General features: G+C 39.8%; 1 protein-coding gene across 6 annotated transcripts in view; it reads left to right on the forward strand.

The window, feature by feature from the left end:
* Nucleotides 1–16,581, forward strand: part of CORIN (corin, serine peptidase) — a 250,937-nt gene that overhangs the window by 17,364 nt on the left and 216,992 nt on the right. For all 6 annotated transcript variants that reach the window (XM_042936456.1, XM_042936458.1, XM_042936459.1 and 3 more), the window contains exon 2: nt 11,693–11,837. In XM_042936456.1, coding sequence (XP_042792390.1) covers nt 11,693–11,837 — 145 coding nt within the window. The remainder of the gene's footprint in view (nt 1–11,692; nt 11,838–16,581) is intronic.

The following is a 16,581-nucleotide window of genomic DNA, read 5'->3' on the forward strand; positions in this document are numbered from 1 at the left end:
TAGTAGACCTGGGTGAAACTTTGCCATTCTCTATCCAGACCTTCAGAGTCATGTTTTCTTCTTCCTGTCTGCTCAGCCTGTTGGCTCAAGGCTCAGCCTTTCTCTTAAGGAAATCTCTTTCTTCCTCTAGCTTCATTAGTTTGTTGTTAGGGAAATAAGACTGAAGTGTGTTTTTTAAGCCATTCCACATCTCCTTTGACTCTCTGAGTTAAGTTGATTTTGTCAAGACAGATCGTTCAATGCACAGGCCTTTTAAAATGTCTTTTTAGGATTGCATTTACAAAAATTTTATTGAGTTGTGGTCCTAGCTCACCTCAGGAAGATGAAATACAAAATGATAAAGCTGTCTATTCCTCTTTGTTTTGAAACAAAATCTGCCACCTTTCCCTGACAGAATCCATGAATTAGTCTCTAAAATCTAAAGCCAAGGCTAGAGGTTATTTAATTAACAAATCCAGAGTGAATTAGGACCATGTGGGGGAGGATGGCTAAAACTTGTGAACAAGCCCCATGCATTTGGGTACCTCCACTTGTTGGCTTATTTCCATGGATCTGACTATAATTTAAAACAACATCATGAGAAATGGAATCTGGGGAAGCCTTCCTTCAATATCTGTTCTAAGACTGACACAAACAGTCAAAACTAGAAGTTCACATCTACTCCTGGAAAGCCAAAGGATCTCAGTTGCTTTGTAGTTTCTCAGAAGCACATTTGGTTCTGTTCACCTCTAGGACTACAAAGGCTTGGTCCTACCTCTTCCTCATTTGAAACATTGGACCAAGCTACACCTGAGTAGCCTGGGGGCAGAGCCTGCAACGATGGTCCAAAGTCTAAAATCCTTCATGGCCCATACTTGGTATGGATCCACCAGAGCTTAAAATCTCATGCCCTGTCTACCCAAGAAATAATCACTCCATGTATATTTTCCCCCCAGTACTACTCACTCTTACTCAGTATTCCTAGTTTAATGTAGTAGATGTTAGGTTTCGAACGACCTAATAAATTATGCCTCTCTTCTTTAATTAATTAATGTTGACATTAAGAGTCTATGTGTGTGTGTGTGTGTGTGTGTGTGTGTGTGTGTGTGTGTGTTTTATATGCCAAGTATGGTGATGGTCCCAATGAAATGATAAAATGTTTGATCTTGAAAAGTGTACTATCTCTCTGTGGACAAAAAGGTATAAACGCTCATCATTTACCTGAAGGCATTAGCTCTCAGTGCTAGTTAATGCCTATAGAATGTGGGAGAAATTTGCTAATCTAGGACTTTGCCTTGCATCCAGAGCATAGAGCTTACCGTGCAATATGTGTTCAATAGATGCCGGCTGAACAGCCCAAATGTTTCTTAACCAGAAAACATAGTACCCTGGGGGACACTTAGAAATAATGGAGGATGTGCTGTTGGTCACAATGCCTGGGCAGGGTGAGGAGAATTACTGCTGGCATTTATTAGCATTTGAGCACTAATGCTAATAGTGGATGGCACTAATGCCAGGGATGCCAAATGTCCTGAAATATGTGTGAGAGTCCCATCAGTGAAAAATTGCCCTGCAAAAATATCAATTATGTTGATTTCCCTTGGCTTCCCTCCTCCCTCAACCAACACACACATGCTCCTAGCCCCATCAAAATGAAGGCTGGAGAAATACTGTTGTTTAATCTTGGGGCAAAAGTGAAAACTTACATATTTTTAAAAACATAGCAGTGTGGACTGACTGTGCCCTAGTTCACTTCGCCTTTATGGTTGACTTACTGTCCTTTCTGCATAGTTTTACTGCCGGATCATGGACTATTGAAGTTACTCATTAAGGTGTGCATCTCCTGGGAGGTAGACTGTCAACTCCTGGAGGGCAGGGGCTATGTCTTTCTCACCTTTGTATCCTTAGAGCTCAGCTGCACAGAGAATAGGTGCTAAATAAGCATGAGTGGAACAAGCCAAATTAATATTTTAGCATGTAGCATAGACATGTTTTGTAATGGAACACAAGACAGGACTTCTGAATTTTCCAACTAGAATATTCATGAAATATAGCAAAACAAATGATGACTGTTAAGTTTGGAATACACCCCTTTGCTACAGGTATTCAGAAAGAAATTGCTGCTTCATCTAACACATAAAATCCTAACTTGTATTTTTTTTTTTTTTTTTTTTTTGCTGCAAGATCCCTTTCAGGTAGGTTCAGTAGGTTAACTGTTTTCGACATCTGTTTATGTTTTACTTTGCATTGAAATGTCTGAAATGGATTGTTGTAGAGCATAAAATCCATTTTGTCTTGTATGCATTCCCTGATTATTTTCAGCTGTAGGGAGTCAATATTTTAGTTCTGTACTCACTTTCCCAATCTGTTTGAATTTTTTAAAGTCACAACATTTCCATTGTTATAGGATCAGCGAGTCAATTAGGTCTCAAATTTGCACGAAGTCAACAGCTTCCTTAGTGCTCCATGAAAAATAGGTTTGGCTTCATTTGACAATATGTTAGGCTCCTCTGGATTTTGCTGTAGCATCCTTAGAAATATAGTAACTTATAGTCAGGATGTGAAATTTAAAACATTTTAATGAATGGATGTCAAATATTTAATTTCCTGAGGGACAGATAACCCAACCCTCTTCCCCCTTTCCCGCTCCCCTCCTCCCCAGCCTCCATTGTTTCCAAAGAAACATACTGAAAAGGCTTTAAGACTCTGTAATACATGCAGAAAGACTTCTGATATTGTATCTACTTTAAAAGGAATCTTTTATTACTTTACGATTTGTGGCTGTCATAAAATGGTAACATCAACATGTTTGAGATTGGGGGCAAAGTCATCTCACAACAAGGATGCAGGGCCCCATTTATCTGTCTTGTCTAGATGGGGAGTTGCCTGCTGTTTTGTTCTGAGATCATCTTCTGTAACTGTAACAGAAATTTGACCCTCCCACCTTGCTCTGAAGAAAATGAGGTTTACCTTAAAAGATTTGCCTGTTGCCCCTGAAGACATCGCCTCACTTGAATAAAGATTATTATAACTTTCCCCCAGAGACTGAATTGAACAAACTCAACACAATGTGTTGGAGAGAAATCAAGGCTCTTAGAGCTTTTTGAACTTGAAAGAGACATTGTTATTCTTCTTTTCTTTTGCTTTACCAATTTCATTTTATTTTTGGAATATTTGTGGTTGGCACCAGACATTTATTTTGCAACCCTTACTTACACATATGGAAATATGGTTAGGACATGGTGATGGCTTTATAAGGTCACCTAGATTGTCAGTGGTGGAGACAATATTGTACAAGTTGTCTCTGAAACATTCTAATCTTCCCTCTCATATTTCAGACTTCGGCTAAACAATGCTACCCTCAAAACAGAAACAATGAAGTGATATGCTGCCTGGGTACTGGATTATTATTATTAGTCTCTTCGGCAGGAAAAATATTTGTCGGTATTTAGTGTCTGTATTGAGCATCCCTTCTGGGATGTGGGGATATGGAACTTGGGTTGGGGGTACTATCTGGTGCTGCTGTTAAGTTAATTTTCAAAGGAGAAAATGTGAGCCTGGTTGCCTTGCAGAACCATGTGTTCTGGTGTGAACTGAGTAATTTCATTTTGAGAGAGCTCATGAGTTCTTTGAACTTTTTATGCTTCAATTAAATACCAGAAAATGGGATGAAAAGACTTACTGAAAACCAGATGCTTGTTTTTCATGCCTCTTGGAATATTAAAAACAAACATCACAACAAAAGACATTTGGGTTTGACATAATTCACTGATGGATGATTTTGGAGGCATTTTGCTTAGTGGTAGAGTGGGAGCTAATATTTGAAGAATTAACAGATGTCTGGTCTGAGTGTATCTAAATCACTAATCTCTTATTCAATAAATCTACTTTTAATTCATATAGGGAACGCTTCCACAGCTCATTGAGACCAGAGCGGAGAAAGCATCTAGCGCTGGCAGGTTTTCTTTTCAAATATGGGGTAACAGTTGGCTTGTTTTTTGTCAGTGGATAGACAGTGGAAGGAGATTGGAGAAGCTCTTTCTTGGGTACTGAAAGCACGTTTCAAATCACATTTTGGAATGATGGTCGTACAGGACCATGTTCCATGCTGAATATCAAGCAGCAAGTGGAGTCTTGGGTGTCTGCATGTTTTCGGGACTGTAATTACATTAACACGTGATGGCATAATATTCCCACAGAGTTTAAGGGAGCTTCTACGTCCTGTTCAGGCCACAGCAGGCAGAGTGACCTTGTCCTTCTTGCAGGCTGCTCCCTGCATCACGGAAGCAGCAGAGTACAGAATATATTGACAGTTTATCAGCTTTCTGCCCAGCAGACTAAGGTGCTAGGTTGGTCTCGAGCCAACACATAGTTTGGCGGTGGGATGAAATTGTTCTTGTGAATTGTTTCTAACATTGTAAGCAAATCTTGTTTGGTAGGACAGATGGGTATTGAATTCTGCCATAGTTTTGCATAAAATCCCATCCACCAAAATGTGTGCTGTCATTTTGGCTTAGGAATGTTTTTGATATTTGACTTGCTCGTATCATAAACCACAAAGCGATACATAGAATTTTACTAGATCTATGAGTTAGGATAACTTGTGGGTAGTAGGTAGTAATATTTGTACATGGCTAAAATTAACAGGCTATTGACTAACCAGCCCATCTTAACTAAGTCTACATAATTTCATAATTGTATTTAAGAATATAATCACTTTGGGGCACCTGGGTGGCTCAGTTGGTTAAGCACTCGACTTCGGCTCAGGTTGTGATCTCATGGTTTGTGGGTTCGAGCCCCATGTCCAGCTCTGTGCTGACAGTTCAGAGCCTGAAGCCTGCTTCCGATTCTGTGTCTCTGTCTCTGTCCTTCCCCTGCTCATGCTCTATCTCTCTCTGTCTCTCTCTCAAAAATAAAAAATACACATTAAAAAATATATAGTCATTTTGATTTTTAAGAAAATCTATAGTATAGTATCATGTTATAAAGGTAGAATTAACCTCCACATTTCAAAATACTCTGTTAATCTGGAACAATTTATATACTACCTCAAGTTTGTCTAATCTTTGGTTGTAATTTAAGCAAATCCTATTTGAAATAAAAATAATCAACATATCTCTACATATGATACTGTACCTTAAGAAGTAGCAAGCTGATACTAGTCTTTTATAAACAGTGTCTTTGGGTGTGCATACGACTTTTGGAGCTATTGTAGGCCAAGGATAGCATATGTTTGGCAAACCTTGGAATGGTCAGGAAATAGGGTTTTTGTTGTTGTTAATTAGGTTTTTCACGTATTACATATGAACCTGAACCTCCTTTCTATTCTGACTTTTTACTGTTGAAATGATGTTACTTACACTGTGCTAGGCAGAACAATATCCCTATCTTTGAAAACTGATCATTAGGGCCAATGCCCTGCATTCTCAGGGCAAAATATTCTACACTATAGAAACTGTAGAAGATTCCATATTTTCCAGAATTTCAAGTCATTCTCTGGCAATATTTTATAAATTTAATTCTTGACAGTTTACTTATTTTCTTATGATTTTTTCATCTCTCACATCTAAAAGATAGAGAATAGAAAACTTATGCACTTAAAGATTCCAGGTAATTAAGGTTTTACTAGATAATTAGATCAAGGTTATAAAGGTAATTTTGAAATGTGGGCTCTAGAAAGAAATTGAAAAATACCACAGACAGGCCACTTCTAAAATGTATCTCTTAATGGCTGGCTGTGGTAACCTCCATTATGCCATACCTGACCTGGGAGGAGGGGCAGAAACATGGAGACTCAGGAGAAGGTCTATTTCCTACCTCCAAAGGACGAGCTGTACTCAGGAATGGGTGGTTTTGAGTCTTTTAGGATGAGGGCCATGAGATCTGGTCCTTCATAAGACATCTGGATCCAGCTCTGCATGACTCAGGGTAAAAGCTTAGTCTATCTTCGCAAGGACAGAGCTGGAGTGTGGACAGTGTGTTCTAAATAGTTCCGAAAACCATAGAATTCGATCAAATTAAAAAATCATGAGATCTCTGGTCTTTCTACTGAGCTTTAGAAAAAGGAACTGAATGACTGAATATTGCTTTGGATTCTGCCTTTTTGTCAGTTGCTTTGAATTATTTTTATAAGTTATTCACAAAGAGCCTCACACTCATCTATAAATGGGTATGGTAATAGCAACCACCTAGTAGAGTTTTTTGAGGATTAAGAGCATTTTTATGTGCAAAACACTGAGAGCAGTGCCGGGCTCACAGGAAATGCCCAATTGATTTTTTGCTGTATTGTTATTATTTCTGTTATTATTATGATGGTAGTAATTATTCCAACATGGAACAGCATTTTACTCCTTGTGTTTCCAGGACTCTTCTGACAGTGGAAGGGCAGATTTAGATGAATTTATTGATTCATCATTTTAATACTTTTATGAAGTACCTACTACAGTCAAGGCCCTTTTCACGTATAGGGCTACACTGGCGAGCAAAAGCCAACATGGTCCCTGACTTTATGGCGCCTACAGTGTGGCAGGAATAACCAACAGAATCTAATGAGCACACACATATATGTAAATTGCAACTGGGATAAAGAGCAGAAAGATGAGAACTAATCATGGTCATGAGTGGATGTAGGAAGGGTGAGTCTTGAGGGACACAGGCTCGTTGGGAGATGGAGGGAGGCCGTTCTAGGCAGAGAGTTCTTCTGAGCATCTGGAAGAGCCAGGTGGCAGAAGGTAGAGAGGGAGGCCATGAAAGGTGTCCAAAGAGGCTAGCATTGGCGGTGCAGACCCAGAAGGGTCCCTAGATCCTGCTACTGCAAAGTGTGGTTCTCAGACCACTAGCATCAGCGTTACCTGGGAGCTGGGGAGGAATGCACAGTCTCAGGCTCCACCCCAGACCTGCTGGCTCAGACTCCTCCCACATGTTTCACATGTACATCGAAGTCTGACAAACACTGTCTTCTATGCCACGTGAAAGAAGTTTGCTTTTGTTTCTGGAGGGTTTTAAGCAGGGCTACAATGTGAGGTTGGAAGGGGACAGGTGAGGATAGGGGGAAACCAGGTAGGAGATTGCTGAAGTTGGGAGAGAATGTGGGGTTTCCAATGGGATTGCAAGATGACCTAGTCCACTAATTGCCTGCATTTTAACCAACCTCATGTTTTATTGCTTGCTCCCTATTAACTCCTGATGAAACATTTTGGCTACTACACTGTATTTAGAAATTAAAAAAAAAGTGTATATTTATTTTTGGGAGAGTGTAAGTGGGGGAGAGGTGGAGAGAGGGGGACAGGGGATCTGAAGTGGGCTCTGTACTGATAGGATGACTGTAGCGAGCCTGATGGGGGGCTCAAACTCATGAACCTTGAGATCATGACCCGAGCTGAAGTTGGATGCTCAACTGTCTGAGCCATCCAGGTGCCCCTCTAGAGATTTTTTAGAAGTTTATTTATTTATTTTGAGAGAGAGAGAGAGAGAGTGCAAACAGGGGAGTGCAGAGAGAGAGGAAGAGGGAATCCCAAGCAGGCTTCTCACTGTCAGCACACAGCCCTACTTGGGGCTTGATCTCAGGAATTATGAGATCATGACCCCAGCCAAAATCAAGAGTCAGATGTTTAACTGATTGAACCGCCCAGGCACCCCAGGATTAGTCTTAAATACGAGGGGCCTTAAATAGCTTCTCTGTTTGAACAGGAAGGAAGGGTCTATAAATGATCAGGCGTGTAGGTTTAGATTTAAGTAAGTGAGGCAATTCTCATTTGACAGTTTTTGTTCTCTGTGTAAGACGGGAATTGAGATGGGTCATTTTTTAGGGTGAGGACGGAATGGGAGAAGGTAGTTTGAGGAGAATGGAGGAGGCTTTAAGTCAGCAATTGAGTAGTCCTGTTGAGTGACTTTTTACAGCTACACTCAACTGTCCAGGTGTAGATACAGAGAGATAAGATTGTTGGATTCATCTGGTATTGACTTTTACATGATGGGTGAGAAGAAAATTTAGAGGGGTGAGCAGGTTCAGGGCACTAGCAAGAGTATTGTTGCATTAATGGCACAAAGATTTTAAAGAAGGTATGTAGGGAAATGAAAAAAGGAGAGAGCTGATAGACTGGAACAAGATAGAGGAATCCATGGACAGCCGGTCTCCAAAGAGTCAGAGGATGGCTGTCATGAAAATGGTTGAGTCAGCAAGTTCAGAGGTGAGCATGAGAGAGTTAAAAATATGAAAGGAGAGGGATTAGAAGGTCTCCCACATGGAATCAAGTTGACTCAAGAAAATATCCTAGTTAGATAGATTGTATCCGTACATGTGGTATAAACCAACATGGCAGCTTTTAAAAGAAATGTAGCTCTTAAGATATAAGAAATGAGTTTTTACCAGCAGGATTAACAAAACACAAGAAGGACATATTTGAAGTATGTGCAGGTCAATCAGATGCAGTCTTGCCCGCCTGTCCCATGGAATGCTGTGCTTGTGCTTGTCTTACAGTTTCAAGCCCGTGAAGGTAGTTTCTGGAAGAGGGTGCCCTCTGGAGAGAGGGTTGTGGTCCACTGAAACAAAGCTCAGGAATTTCCCCAGCAGGTTATCTCATCTGGTGTTATTAACTCAACAAGAGAGTCTAAGAGTTATGTTATGCCCAGGGGAAACTCCTCTGGCCTCTGAGTAATGCAGCACTTATAGCTATAGTCCTAAGTAGTCATGAGTACAGGAGGACAGTTATGAAATTGACAGTAGTGCTGGCTTTCTTCTAAGTATTTCTTTCTCTTCTCCCCTTGATAAGAGCAAACAATTTCCTAGACACGGGAGAACATATTTGCACAAATCGTGAATATGGTTTCTGGAGGTCAAGTACTTGTTGACTTGTTGACTTGACTCCTATATCCATAGGAGATATCAGAATGAGCTTCTAGCACTTTCTCCGCTGACTCTTCATGGATCAATACTAAATAGGATGTGCTTGGCTACAAGATTCCAGACAGTGCTGAGGCCATTGTGAATTTGCTACCTAAGAAGATGATCTCTGTAACCTCCTGTGACCGTCTTAACAAAGAAACCTTTTCTACTGTTATAGAAGCCAAAGAAAGTTCATAACTTCCTTACCTCTCTGATTGTATCTTACCACTCTTTAAAACTATAGTAGGACTTTTCAGGGGTACTTTTCTCAGAATTATGTTTGCCTCAAGTGCTGGTTCTCTGTAATGCTTTACCTGATCCTGCAGCAAGAAATTGTATTCCTATCTTTCGAATTCTTACGGCACTTCAGCTGTAAGTGTCATGGTGCTTAACATTTGCTGCCTTGACATGTAGATATATCGTTTATGGACTTATCTCTCCTATAAGACCGTGAGCTTTTGGGGGACAGTTAGTCTGAAATCATAGTTACATTCATCACCATGCTGATGATAATCTTAGGTTTTCAATAACTAATTGCTGAGTAAATGAAGTAAGTCAGTAGATTCTCCTACTGTCTCTGTTGGGCTGTAGTCCCACACTTGCTTATTTCCATGCCTGAAAGGACACCACCCGTCCAACGCTGGTGTTGTAATTATTGTGCTATTGCAGATCTTATATTAAATTGTGTCAGTGTGTTGGTTTGCAAACTTAGGAGCTTCCTGGGTAAAATTTGAAACTGGCTTTTACACACAAAGTGCAAGGAGATACTGAAGAAAAAGACAGACCACTTCAGATTGGTAGATGGTAGGTTTAAGAAGCAAGGTAACTTACTATGAGGCTTGTCTTAGGCAGACAAGATGAGTGAATTTCCACACCTGCCTGCCTGAATCATAAAAGTTTATATAGAGGCCTTAACTAGGTTTAGTCATGTGTATTGTCCAGATGGTCTCAACAACACATTGCTCTCTCAAGGCTGCATTCTTGAAAATGGCTCTGGCTGTGGGAACAGTGGTACATTTCAAGGACGGGGGAGGGGGTGAGGAGCCTCTGATTGCCTGGGTCCCGCTCACGGGTCGATGGGTGGTCACATTCTTTTTATGGTCTCCTCTAACACAGTGCCATGTCTTCGTGCAGATCAAATTGTAAATTAACTCAGATCTCACTTTGGCTGGTGGATTAAGCCAGGTGCAGAGGGAATGGGTCAGTAAAGACATTAACCTAGCAGATCAAGCCATTCTCAAGCTAACATCATAGGTTCTTTCAAATAATATGTCTCATGGGGTATGCTTAAAATTACAGAGGGTGCCATTACATCATAGTACATGTAGTGAACACTGCCTGCAATATGTGTTAGCGAATAAGAATTGATTCTGATTTAGGGGGAATAAAGCAGAAATGGAATATCACATATGCCTTGCAATCCAGAAGAACGTATCCAAGTTGCCTTTTTATCCATGAGAAATTATCAAGTACTTGTTATATGCTGTAAACGATCAAGTACAGGACCATTCTATTAGGACAACTTCTTGATTAGGATAAAGGTCTATCTCAAAGGCCATTCATTTTTCAAAATTAGACATTCGTTATAAGGGAAGAACCAACAAAACCTGATAATGCGTGGCATGGGGGGATGATGGAGAAGTGAGGAGTCTTGGGGTACTGGAGTAGTGGAATGTCTGTTAGCAAAAATATGGAAATCAAGAGAAGAACTAGTTTGAAGGTAGAGACAGAGAAAGAGATTAATTTGGTTTTGGACTTGTTGAGAAGAGATGCCGCTGAGCACCGGGCATTGGAAAAACATGATACAACTTGGAAGGAAGTTGGAGACTCGAGAAAGGTTCAGGAGTCATTCATGCAGAGGTTATCATTCAAGCTCTGAAACTGTCACAGAAGAAAATGCTAGGAGAGTCAAAAGTCTAAGAGGAAGCCGTGAGAAACACCTTCACATGGAACTGGAAGAGTTGCTCATAGTGAGGGACTCAAATCACTTTTAATTTCATCTCAGACTTCTGTTGAAAATGTCAGTGCCCTAAACTAGCCATTTGCAAGAAATGAACTTCCAGACATCATTTCTGGCAAGAGACCGAACTAAAAATTAAGGTATTTAATTTTAGTTTAAGTTAGCAAAATTTCAAGTACTTTAAGATAAGAACGTTGTCGGAACCATCTCATAATGCTTTCACAAATAGATAGACTGCAGGGGCAACCTGGACAGTGGAAGGTATCCTCAGGGGTTGTCTGTGTTTAACTGGTCAACAGGACAGGCTCTCTTTTTCATTGTTCAGCTTGTCACTAAATACATGGTCAGTAATATTTAATCTTGTTGAATTATAAATGGCTGAAAATTAATTTTATCCAGATTCATGCAGATTGGGCTTAGGACTGAGGGGACAAACAACAATGAAATCTGGATAATGTCCTGTCTACACCTACTCACCAATATTTTATCACTGTACTAGGTAGTGTTTGCTTGTAGCTCTGGGCCAAGATAAGTCCTTGCCATGGAAACTCAGAGCCCTTTGAAATAATACCAAATTGGCAAATATGTTAAAAAATTCAAGATGGGATATCGTTAAAAGTTCATGTACTCCTGAAAAACACTTCAGAAACAGATGATTTTATCTGCCTTGAATGTGGTTGTATAGTTATTTGTTCACTTAATAGTGTGATTTAATGCCTAAGTCCATTTTCATGCCCTAAAGTACACGCACTAGAATCTCTCAGGAATGCTGCTTCTCTGAATGGACAGCTGTACTCTATAATTTCATACCGTGTATTGCGTTGCTTTGTAATATTAAAACCATGTTTCATATTCCTCTTTTACGTTAGGTCTTGGGAGCTGTTGACAATAACATGGGTGATGGCTGCTCTCAGAAGCTGGCAACTGCGAATATTCTCCGCTTCCTGTTGCTGGTCTTGATTCCGTGTATCTGTGCCCTCATTGTCCTGCTCGTGATCCTGCTCTCCTTTGTTGGTGAGTGATGCCACTATTAAAGAAAAATGAAGTCAAAATGAAAATGAGCATAACCGTCATTTCTACTTAGTACTTATTTAACCCGAAGTGTCAACTTGATGAAAGGTTTACCTGTTGACTATCTAATGCAAATCTGAAGTTTCTGCCAGTGTAATCACTCTGCTAGTGATTATTATCAATATAAATTAATGAAGTAATTAATTAAAAGCACTTAAGGTGTGATTACCAGGTACCAGGGACTTTGAAAGTCCCTGAGAACTTAGGGATGGTTAACTTTAAGTCCTTCTTTCTTAGGAACTCATGGGGGAGAGGAAGAGATGATTACTACACAAGGCAACACAAGTTGATGATGGAGGTTTACCCTAGGTACTTTGGGGGAAATCGAAGAAGGGTTCATGAGGCATTAACATTTTAACTTTTGGAGAGTTCATAGCAATTCAGGTAAGAAGGCCATAGTACAAGTACAGGGTTTGGCAGAGAAAATAGCAAGTGTAAAAGTATAACCTTGTGCTAGATGGAGGTAGACTTAGGAGATTGGGTAGAATTTTGGCAGTGGGAGTAAATGCAGTTAGATTGATAGATAAAAGTCCAAATGACACAGGCCCTTGCATGTTGTCCTAAGGGAATTGGGCTTAAGATCCTAGGTAATTGGTTTTCAAATTCTATTCCATGAAACCAAGGTTCTGAGGAAGAATTCCAAGGATTACACAAATGTTTTCTTTTTTCTTTCTTTTTAAAAAAATTGTTTTAAGTTTATTATTTATTTTTGTGTGTGTGAGAGAGAGAGCACACACAAGCAGGGGAGGGGCAGAGAGGAGAGACAGAATCCCATGCAGGCTCCATGCGGTTAGCACAGAACCCAGTGTGGGCCCAAACTCACAAACCTTGAGATCATAACCTGAGCCAAGCTCAAGAGGAATATGCTTAACCAATTATGTCACCCAGGTGCCCCCTTTTTTTTTTTTTTTAATTTTAGAGAGAGAGGGGGGAGAGCTGGAAAGAGGGGCAAAGGGAGAAAGAGAGAATTTTTAAAACATGTTTATTTATTTTTGAGGCAGGGGGAAGGGCCAGAGAGAGGGAGAGAGGCAGAGAAGGGGACAGAGGATCTGAAGCAGGCTCAAAGCCCAATTTGGGGCTCGAACTCATGAACCATGAGATCATGACCTGAGCTGAAGTCGAATGCTTAACCCCTGAGCCACCCAGATGCCCCAGGAGAGAGAGAGAGAGAGAGAGAGAGAAAGAAAGAGAAAGAGAATCTTAAGTTGTCTTCACACTGAGTGTGGAGCTTGACATGGGGCTCAATCCCACTAGCCTGGGATCATGACCTGAGCTGAAATCAAGAGTCAGAACCTCAACCAACTGAGCCACCCAGCCTCCCTGCAAATGTTTGTTTTGGCTTTCAATTTATAAAAGAAATCTTAAACACATACTCAAACTAGATATTACACACCAATTTTTAACCGAGTGGAGACCAACAACCAAGTAATTTGTGCTGACAGATTAATTCATTTGTATTTGGATCTTGCTATCTCTGTAAATGAATCAAATGCTAAACTTAAAAGGTGAACTGTTAGTGGGGAGAAACCCCAAAATACTGCTTTTGGTAGTTACCTATTGCTATGAATCAGGAGTTTTTTGATCATGTGCATTCAAATGAAATAGAGAAATAAATAGCAAGATGATTTTGATCAAATTGCTTACCAACAATTTTGAATTTTTGTATTTCATCAAAACTACCTATTATTTTCTAATTGGTTTTTAATAAGTTATACACTTATAATTTATACAGTAAATTAATCCTAATAAAATACAGCTTCTATTTGTAGATATTAGGAACTTATATAGTATTAATTTGAAAATAGTATTTATTTTCTAGAAAAATGCTTGAGAACTGCTGCTATGAGTGGTAGTTTACCATTAGAGGATCTTTCCAAGCAGGGATAAATCTGATCATATTTGCATCTGCAAAAGACAGTAGGTCTAGATAAACCACAGAGGATTGGAGGCAGAAAGTCAGGAGGCCTTTTTGAGGCTCTGGCTATGGTCTAAGTAAGAAAATGATAAGGGCTTGAATTAAGGCATTTGGTGCATTAAAATCAGAAATCAGGACTGATTGGATTTTGCTGTGAAGGAAAAGAGGGATCAATGTTGACCTCTGAATTTTTGGCTTAGGCAACCAGGGTGATTTTGGTACCATTTGTTCAAGGAGGAAATAAAAGTGGAAGAGTGTGATGTAGGTAGATGGAAGGCAGGTTGGAAGTTTAGTTTGGACATGTTAACTTAGAGATACTTGTGGGAAAACAAAATATATTGGCATCATAGTTTAAGTGCATTTATCTTGATCAAATTCAACAGTGTAGGCAAGACTAAGAAATGAATGTAGGTATAGGGGCGCCTGGGTGGCTCAGTCGGCTAGGCGCCTGACTTCCGCTCAGGTCATGATCTCACAGTTTGTGAGTTCAAGCCCCGCGTCGGGCTCTGTGCTGACAGCTCAGAGCCTGGAGCCTGCTTCAGATTCTGTGTCTCCCTCTCTCTCTAACCCCTCCCCTGCTCATGCTGTGTCTTTCTCTCTCTGTTTCTCTCTGTCTCTCTCAAAAATAAATAAACATTAAAAAAAATTAAAAAAAAAAAGAAATGAATGTAGGTATAGAAGAACATGTTGCTTTCCTAAGGAAATTTCAAAGGAAATTGTGACTACACATGATTTTTGGCTTTCGTGTTCACTTTAGAACTTAGGGTGCCTGAGTGTCTCAGTTGGTTGAGTGCTGACTCTTAATTTCAGTTCAACTCATGATCCCATGGTCATGAGATCAAGCCCCAAGTTGGGCTCTGTGCTAGGCTTGGAGGCTGCTTGGGATTCTCTCTCTCCCTCTCTCTCAGCACCGTGCCCCACCCCCCCAATAAATAAATAAACATTAAAAAAAAAAAGAACTTAACTCTCACCCCACTGTTACTGGTTTGAAGCTAGAAGGATCCAGAAGGGAAGCCGAGTCTGACCAGTTATGAAGGTGTGAATCTCACTGACAGTTGAAGGAATAGAAATAGATGAACCATAAACAGGAAGTGTACTGATCAAAAGCTGAGGGCAAAAGCCCTGGAGTATTTAAGGGGAAGATAAAGAAAAAGAAGGAATCAAGAGATACAGGAAGAATGGTCAGAGAAGAAGGAAAAGAACCCGAAGTGCTAGGTTTCATACCCAAGAGAGGAGAGACACTGCAGAGGTTACAAAGTGGCAAGTAAGAAGAGGAAACAGGAAGTGGCTCAGCCCAGGAAGACTTCAGATTATCTACTGGAGTTTTAGTCGCCCTGCCCCCACATGGTACCAACTGTGGTCTGCTCTCAGGCCAGAGACAGGACAAAACTCTGAAACTCTTCTCTGCCACTCTTTTCTTCCAAGACTCAACTCCCCTCCAGAATGGGCCAGCTTCTGTTTCCTTTCCTGGGCCTTCGGGTCCTTTTTTGGTGTGTTTTGTCCAGATTTATAGTTGTTATCTTTGCGAGGGTCTGTCTGATAGGAGCTCCCTCAGTCAGACCACTGTCATTTTTAAAGGTCTAATTCCTTTAAGAGGTTCAGAGGCTCACACACACTGAAGAGTATTTCCTTTCATTCTCAGGGTAGAATGCTAAATGTAAGTTTTAAACACATTTTTAAGTACCTCAGGGGTTGATGGGGGGGTGGAAGGGGGGGGGAGGGTGGGTGATGGGCATTGAGGAGGGCACCTTTTGGGATGAGCACTGGGTGTTGTATGGAAACCAATTTGACAATAAACTTCATATATTGAAAAAAAAAAAAAAGTACCTCAGGGCTTAGAGGCCTCTGCACGGAGGTGAGATGCTATTAAAGCAGTGCTTTAATCGGGTTAAATTTGTTTGTTTGCTTCTTTATTTATTAGATTCTAATTTTTGTACAGCTTTATTGAAATATAATTCACATACCTATTTAAAGTATATATTGAACAATTTTTAGTGTATTCACAGATAAGTGTCACTCTCCCTACAATCAATTGTGGAACATTTTTATCACTTTAAGAAGACACTCTATACTTTTTACTGTGAGTCCCCTATATTTCCATCCTCCTCTTGCAGCCACTAATCTATGTTCTGTCTCTAGATGTCCCTAGTCTGGACATTTTGTATGAGCATGTGTGGTTTTTGTAACTGGCATTTTTTACTTGGCATAATATTTTCAAGATTCATCCATGTTGTATTATGTATCAGTACCCCACTCTTTCTTATGGCCAAATAATGTTCTATTGTATTGATTTACCACATTTTTAAAATCCATTTGCCAGTTGATGGACATTTTAGTTGTTTCCATCTTTTGGTTATTATGAATAATGTTTCTCTGAATATTCACGTACAAGTTTTTGTGCGAACCTATGTTTCCATTACTCTTGGGCTATACCTAAGAGTACAATTTTTTTTTATCACTATATATGGGATTAGGAAATATACCATTTATAACCACTTTTGAGTACCATTTTGGCTTATATTTAAGTAACCTTTAGAGAGTGAGAGTTTCCTGGACAGTTTCTTCAAAAGCATTCTTTTCATAGATTCTGCCCCAGATGATTTGATATGGATATGTTAAGTAGTATCTGCTCAAATAAACATTTTCTATTTTATAACTGACATGTTTGTTTTTGTAATAAAACAGTTTTATATTTTTGTTTTTAAAAATAACCTCATTAAATTATTCTGCTTACTTTAAAAAATGTTCTGTTTGGTTTGAGTTTTTAACTAC

This window comes from Panthera leo, chromosome B1 (assembly GCF_018350215.1).
Source record: "Panthera leo isolate Ple1 chromosome B1, P.leo_Ple1_pat1.1, whole genome shotgun sequence".
NCBI lineage: Eukaryota > Metazoa > Chordata > Mammalia > Carnivora > Felidae > Panthera > Panthera leo.